The sequence below is a fragment of the Oryza brachyantha genome, chromosome 7 (assembly GCF_000231095.2).
Source record: "Oryza brachyantha chromosome 7, ObraRS2, whole genome shotgun sequence".
Taxonomy (NCBI): domain Eukaryota; kingdom Viridiplantae; phylum Streptophyta; class Magnoliopsida; order Poales; family Poaceae; genus Oryza; species Oryza brachyantha.
This window is the reverse complement of record NC_023169.2, coordinates 5,996,268-6,004,483: the sequence shown is the minus strand read 5'-3', so window position 1 is coordinate 6,004,483 and position 8,216 is coordinate 5,996,268. Positions and strand designations below refer to the sequence as shown.

The window sequence follows — 8,216 nt, the reverse complement described above, 5'->3', positions numbered from 1 at the left end:
ATCGTAATTGGTTTAAAATACAGGAAATATTCTAGCGTTGCTACAGGCATTTCGCAGCGTCCAGCATTAATCGAGGATAATGAATCTGAAATGTGGTTAAGATTTTTTTAACTTAGGTGAATGCCTTTAGATTATCATCTAACGGTATTGAACGGATTTGATTTACGGAATTAAAATTTTCAAACATTTGATCTTTGGCAGACCCAAATACTATTCCTATTTTCTGTGGACATGTCGTACGTGCGGCATGAGTTTTCTGAACAAAACCGTACACTCAAACTGTCATAGACCTCTGCGGCTCTGCTCTGCCTCTGCCTGGGTGGCTGGGTCTCCTTGATCTTCACCACCACCCACGGCAGGGTCATCTCGTCACCACCCGTTCTTCCATCTCAAACTCCGCGCGCCATTTTCTCCACGCATTCGATCATTCATGCATCCATCCACATGCCATCCCTCCTCCTCATCTCTAATTCTCTGTGTCTACCTACGTACGCCGGCCATGGATCATGCATAAAAAGTTTCCTACGTCGAACGAAAACATCCATTAGTTTGGTCGCGCGCGCGGCACTATGGTGAGAACGCCTTCGGCCGTGCTCCTCCTCCTCCTCCTCCTCGCCACGCTGCTCGCGGCGTCCTCCGTGGCCGCCTCCGAGTCCGAGGAGTCCGTGCCGGCCGCGGTCCTGACGCCCGTAACCGACACCCCGCTCGGCTCGTCCGAGGGCGCCGACGGGCCCGTCGCCGCCGCCGACACCCTGGACGACGACGCGGTCGCGCCGGACGTGGGCTCGCCCGTCGGCGCGGCCACCATGGCCGGGGCCAAGCCGGAACTCCCCAACGCACCACCCGGCTCAATTGAAGGTGACGATGACGCCGGCGCCAGCGGCAGCGGCGGCGGTGGCGCTGCTCCTGCGCCGCCCACCATGCTTGCGGCCGCGGCCGCCGTCGTGGCTGCGGCTGTCGCAACTGCCGGTGTCTTGACGTCCTAACTTTTGTTTTATTATAAAGGGGAAAGTGTAGGTGTGCCTGTGCATGCGTGAGCAGTTATAGGAAAAGGAAACGAATACTTATTATATTCTGACATTTGTGCAGTTTAATTACCACTTTAGTTATTTGTCTGTCCTCTATTTTATTTTAAGAGTAAAATGTGCTGCTAGTGCAAAGTGCACCCACGCATAGATATATGCGGTTAGCTATATATTAACCCCTTACTGATTGATCAATGTCGACATGTCCTATGTAGTACCATTAATTAAATCAGTGAGGTAATATGCACTACCTTTGAATGTTGAGCGTTTGCATGTGTCTTTCTCATTAGCACGTAGTTTGGCAAAATCATGTGCTTCTGCAGCACAAAATCTGGGTCAATATGAATCTATCTAATGATAGGGTCCCAAAAAGTGTGGTGCTAGCTTTCCTTTCGTCTGAAATCGATGAAATCCTTGCAACGGCGTAACATGAAGGTACACAAAGTCTCCTGCTTTAGATCTCTTAGACGATTATAAGCATAGATCTTTTGTTGGATCTAAGCGGTCTTCCATCAGTCATGAATGATTCGCACTTTTACTTTGGCTTCACTTAGCAGTTCTGTGCTGAAAACTTGACGTTCCCCGATTTGATCCCAAAGGAGAGGTGTACGGTATTTCTAGCCATACAATGTGTCGATGATTGATGTCAGCATTAAACTTATAGGGTGGTTATTACACTCGAAACTCGATGGTTAGGATGAAGAAGAAGATGATTTACCCAGGTTCAGGCTCTCGGCTAGGCGAGATAATACCCTAATCCGGGTTGGCGATGGTATTGTGTGTGTGGAACCATCCCCTGGTAGGGTGCCCCGTACCCCCTTATATAGTGGGGGGTAGGGTTTACAGATATGGTATAGTCCTAATCTAATAAGATTGAGATCTATCCCAATACCCGGATCTGGTTTACACGGCATGCAATCTGGTAGTTACCAAACTCCTATCTGATACCATACAGATACAAACTCCTTTCTATTCGGTCCCCTTGACCGTACGTATTCGTGTAGTCTACGGACAACCCTAGTATAGGTATCCCACACAATGCTTCAGAAGGTGCCATCTGCAGACTGGCCTCGTAGCTATTATTGTATGAGAACTCAGCATAAGGCAAACTTTTATCCCAAGAGCTTCCGAAATCAAGCACACATGCTCATAGCATATCTTCCAAAATCTGGTTTACCTGCTCTGTCTGACGATTTGTTTGCGGATGATAAGCATTGCTGAAATTCAAGCGAGTGCTAAGTTCTTCCTGCAATTTGTGCCAAAACTTAGAAGTAAACTGACTTCCACGATCTGACACGATCTTCTAGGGTACTCCATTTAAGCACATGTTTCTGGCTAGGTAGATTCCGGCGAGTTTCTTCCCGGAGTAGGTAGTGTGCACTGGTATGAAGTGTGCCACGTTAGTAAGATGATCCACAATTATCCAAACGGAGTCATGACTTGCCAATGTCCAGGGTAATCCTATGATGAAGTCCATTCCAACTTCTTCCCATTTCCACTTTGGAATCTCGAGGGGCTAAAGTAATCCAGCGGGTCTTTGTTGTTCGGCCTTTACTCATTCACAAACATCACATAATGCGATGAACTCTCCTATTTCTCTCTTCATGCAAACCCACCAAAACTTCTCTTTGAGATCCTCGTACATCTTGGTGTTTTTGGGGTGGATTCAATACTGGGTTTGATGATCTTATTGAAGTATCAACTCCTTCAACTCTTTATTATCTGGCACACACATTCTTTTACCCATCTAGATTGTTCCATGTTCATCTTCCGTGAAATCACGAGCTTTGCCAACACTCATATTTTTCTTGAGTTCAGCTATCTAGATCATTAGCTTGAGCTTGACGGACTTGATCTATGTGCGTGGGTTGCGCCACTAGGATAGCCAAAAACCCTTCTTGAACCAAACATAGGTTCAATCGTTCAAAATCCTTCTACAACTGTTCACAAACTGCTATTGGTAGAGAAATACTGTCTCGGTTCATTCCGATCTTCTAATCTGGTTGTGCAATTGCTAGTTATTGTATCAGTTTTAGCTTGAGTTAGTCCTGTATCTCGGGTTGATCTGGTCGACCACTTTGGGTAATTTACGTCGATTTGATATTTGCTATTTGACATCTCGTGCTGTCTCGGTTCAGTCTGATCTATTAGATTGTATCTATCAAATAGTTTATATCATGTTGACGTATCTTGCTCATTGTTTCATCGGAGTACCTGCTGATAAGTTATTAGTCATCAGCTCATCGGCTTGATAATGATCTAGATCTATTTAGTATCTATCCTGATATTGCTAGGCATAATCTTGAACTGTATCGGTTTGGTCTGATCTTCTATGATCACTCCTAGTAAGTTGGACTAGATATTTTATAGATCTTGATCGATTGTCAGTCGTTCATAGCTGATGATATTTGCCGATCTACATGTTCATCATATTTATATCAACAGAATAGTCGATTGCCTTACTGCACTATGTTTACATGAATCGACTTGATTTACTTAGATCGGTATTTATTTTGTGTTGCATCTGCTTACGACTATTACATACTAGTTGGTTTTACCCGATTGTGACACATGATTCGTTATTCATTTAATAGTTCAAGTCTATTTGTATTGGATTCCCAGCCGATCCAAGCTTTTGACAACCGACAGATCAGCCTATCGGCTAAATACTGATTGGCTGGATTTTTAATTACTGATCGGCTTGTTTTACTGCTTATCTTATCAGTTGCGGGATCAAACTGACTGACACGCCAGCGCAATCTAAGAATTTAGGTCCTGCAATTGAGCGTTCTAAGAAGTGATTCCCTGGCCTTCATGTGTGACATGTCATCGGATCACATTTTGATGTCAACACATTTTTGGCATGCCTGGTGGGACATGTGTGGTATTTTTACTCACAAGCGATCATCTGATGAGAAGTCGAAGATGTCTTCCGAAGGATTCAATACCAAAAACTTGGTCACAATGGAGGATTTGACGGAAGAACAGAAGCAACTGGTGGAGCAATCTATGGCGGATTTTCAAAGATGTTGTTTTCAATCTTTCGTCATAACACCGGAAGGACCAATTTAGAAAACTCAATTTTTGAAGCGGATGGATGAAGCACTTCAAGATGCAGTTAATGAATCGGCTCATCGTGCTCTATTTGATCAAACTAGAGTTTTCATGAGTACATTGCAAACTTTGATCAAGACAACAGTTGATGAGTACATCACTCAAGGAATTTAATTCGGGGGGCAAAATCAACTGGAAGGATCTCATCAGTACTAGCACAATGAAGACAGTGCAAGGGATGATGAGTGGGCCGATAGGGTTGTTGAGATCATGAGGAAACAATTTTGGATCAGACCAAAGGAGCAGGTATATATGTATTGGCGATCATATCTTGAGTGGTTTGATAGGGTTCTGCTGCATCGGCGATATAGGATCCCATAATTCTCCTTATTTTCAGGGGATGTTTCTACGTTTGAACATGTCAGCCGATTCCTATCACAGTTTGGAGAGGCATTGGCACATGATGCTCTAAAGGTTAGGTTCTTCTTACTGTCACTTTTTGGATCGGTCTTCACATGGTTTTCAACATTACCTCAAAATTCTATCAGAAGCTGGGCCAATCTAGAATAAAAATTTCACAAATACTTCTTTGCTGGCATGGATGAGATGAGACTTACATATTTAATTCTAGTTAAGTAGCGGGAAGGAGAATCGGCTATTGAGTATATTCAAAGATTTCGTAATATTCATAGCCAATGCTATAGCTTGAGCCTAAATGATAAACAATTGATAGATCTTGCATTTGGAGGACTGTCAGAACATATCAAAGACAAATTTTTTTGCCATGAGTTTCAAATTTTGGCTCATCTAGTTCAAACAGTGTCGGTTCATGAAAGTCGATTGAGGCAGGAGGTAGAAGAAGAAATGTTTTGGAGTCACCAGAGGAGACAAGATAATTTTGAAGCATGAGTTCTCAAACTCCAAAACTGAGGGGCATCTGTTAACGCTAGAATTTGGAAAATTGACATTTGAGACTAAAACGAGATTAAGAACCGAATCGGATAGGAAACAAGTCAATCGGACAGGAAGCAATTGGAATACGACTCAGATACAGGCGATGGAGTTTGACTCGGATGGGAAAAAAGTCCGATTGGGTCTGGAAATCATGCAGATAGATTCGGGAATAGATAGAGTCCGTGTAATTTAATTTTATTATTAATTAGGGTTAGTTTTATCTCTAAGAGAGTTAGAGTCCGATCGGGACTTGTGTGTTTTTATCTAGTAGGAATTAGAGATAGAGTCCACATAGGATTTGTTATTTCTTTTTATCTATGACGAGTGTAATTTCATGTCCAACACGGACTAGCATCCACCCGAGGGTATAAATATGTATGCCCGAGGTCATTGTAAATCATCTACATAATAATATAGATCAACTACTTTCGGCGCATCACCACCCTCTTTGAGGTTTCAACACCAGCAGAACTTGGCACCTGACACGGGGCTATATCGTCTTGATCTTGAAGATAGATCCAGTGTTCAACTGTGTCCAAAGGGTTTATAATTTAATTTATGCCTGCCCCAATTTATTTATTTGATGTCGTCAATTTTTAGACCTACATTTAGATCTAAATTTCAACGACGTTAAAAAAACAGAGGAAGTATTACAAAATACAACTGTGTTAAAATAAACAGGTATATATACATACATACATACATATATATATATATAATGTGTATGTATATTACATAATATACTTTATACTGTATAATATTCCATTGATTATTTATAAAGTGCATGATATTCCAATTTATAAGTAAATGTATGTGTAGGATGTTTATGAGCTAAGGAGCAGGGTTCCCCTTACCTTTTTTCCGCGAAAACCATGGTACCGCGCTCCCGCGGATCCCGCAAGGTAACCGCCAAAATCGCAACGAATTTGAAAACAAAAAATTTGAATTCAAAACCACGCGGTAAACGCGGTTACCGTGGTAAGTACGTGCTGAAATAACGCATGAGAACGGCAGAAACCGTGGTTTCCCGTGTCAGCCGAAACCGCGGTTACCGCGAGGAAACCACGGTTATCGTGAGGAAACTGAGTGTGATGTCAAATGCAAAAAAACATTACAAAATCTTAAAAAATACATGAAAAATAGGACAATACTTTGTGACTATATTTGTGAGTTGTGACATAGGAAAAATAGGAAAATATATCATGTTTTAGGGAAAACAAGAAAATTTTCACGTGACCTTTTCAAAATTCTTAATATTGCAACATACAAACATACACCATCATATGACCCATATCACCCTTCACCAAATAATTCATACCAATAACAAGTAACAACTTCATTTTGATGGTGCGTCACAACTATACCTACTACCGATTATTACTAACATGCACGTATAATTTTTCCTCCGCACATATTTTCAATATATCCATCGTTGTATTTTTGTATTTCAATATTATGTACCCTAGTGTCTATTATAAATTAATAATGACTTAACAATAAAATATTCTTAACCATCTTCCTATGAAATATTATTTGCAATAGGCTATGTTTTAATTTTGTTTCCTGAAATTATCGTTTAGGATTTTTAATTATGCCAGAAATACATTTTTTTATGAATTTCTTTGGCAAAACTACACTATATATCAACATATACAACATATATTTTTTTTTGTTAAATTTCCTCAAATTTTTTAAATTACCCTCAAATTAAACTCGGTCACCGCATCTTACCGAAGTCATGTCTCCGCGAAGGGTGCGGTTACCGCGGCGGTAACCACGGTAACACAAACCCTGCTAAGGAGACATTCTTCGATTAACCTGCTAGCATACCGCAAGAAATCCTTAAGTGCATCACTAATGCTAAATGATAGATTCAATTAATTGGCTATATTATATTGATCATGATGTTACTTAATGCTTATGTTTTATTTTTCTTTATACCAACAACATGTTAATTTATGTTATAACATTATATTATTTTTCTATTTGGACGTATTTTATTCATAATATGGAAATATTATTGTTGGTTATATATATAACACTATGCACTTTGGTTAATTATATTTGATACATAACGTGGATTGGTTTTAAAATTGATCGCATTTTTATATGAAAATAAATTTGACAATTGATATAGTACCAATCATATTTCGATACCGTGGCATTAGTATGGGCGGATTATATTTGTTACTTTTGTTACACTTATTTAGAAAAGGTGGATATATGTGAAACATGTGGTCACTTTTGTTACACTTGTTATAAATCTGACGATTATAGTATGTTATAAATAAGTGTGTGACATTTGTTAATTGATGATTATAGTATATAATTTTGGCATCTCGTGACATATATTGTCGAGTGGCAAATAAAACTATAGCTATCATATTTTTTTATTATCACATCCAGATAGTTCTTCGTGTTACTCTGGCTAATAATCACTCATGTACAGATTTGCATGTTACGCATGCTAAATTATATTTCATAATTGAGCACTTTATATTTAAAAATAATACCTTAAATGCTATTGTTTCATAATATATTATTGAACATATTATGGCATCATCGCATTAGCATGGCCACATTACTAGTTGTATTGATCTGTCATTTATATTGCAGTTGTCTGACATGAATCTTGTCGAAGTAAAAGCAAAGAACCTTATTAATGAATATGGTAAAAGATTTGTACACTTCAACTTTCTTGTTAAAGGCCTTGAGGTACAACTTTGTTTTTTGCTAAGGTGCATCCGGATTACAAAGAGGAGGAGGATGTCTATCTATGTTGCCCACTAAAAGATAATGAGATTGATACACACAGAAAAAGACATGCATATATACACATATTTCTTTTCTTTTGAAACATGTAATGCATTTTTTTCCTTTCAAAGGTATTTAACTTGGATGTCAAAAACAGTGTGTGAAGCTTCGGCATCCAGTTAGTCATGACTACTTGGTGCGAGCATTTTTATTGAATAGCAATCTCACGATGTTTAAAAGGTGTAAGATTTTGGTGCTTAACTTGTAAGTTACTTTATGTCGTGTCAATGAAAGAAGCAGTAAATTGTAAGAAAGAATCTCTGCTAAATAACCTTGGCAATCATAATTCTAAATACATAATTTTTGTAGCGAGGACAGCAATTAATATTATATTTTCTTTTCCCTCTTTCATAATTCTCTGTCTTAGAA

General features: G+C 39.4%; 1 protein-coding gene across 1 annotated transcript; it reads left to right on the top strand.

Moving 5' to 3' along the window:
- The first annotated feature begins 304 nt into the window (after positions 1-304).
- LOC121055033 lies at positions 305-1,305 on the top strand. Its single transcript, XM_040526407.1, has one exon. It carries the CDS (start codon positions 570-572, stop codon positions 984-986), a length of 417 nt encoding a protein of 138 aa, XP_040382341.1. The 5' UTR covers positions 305-569; the 3' UTR covers positions 987-1,305.
- Positions 1,306-8,216: the final 6,911 nt, after the last annotated feature.

What these genes read in the sequence shown, in the direction of transcription:
- LOC121055033 (XM_040526407.1), top strand. Translation starts at nt 570, where the DNA reads ATGGTGAGAACGCCTTCGGCCGTGCTCCTCCTCCTCCTCCTCCTCGCC.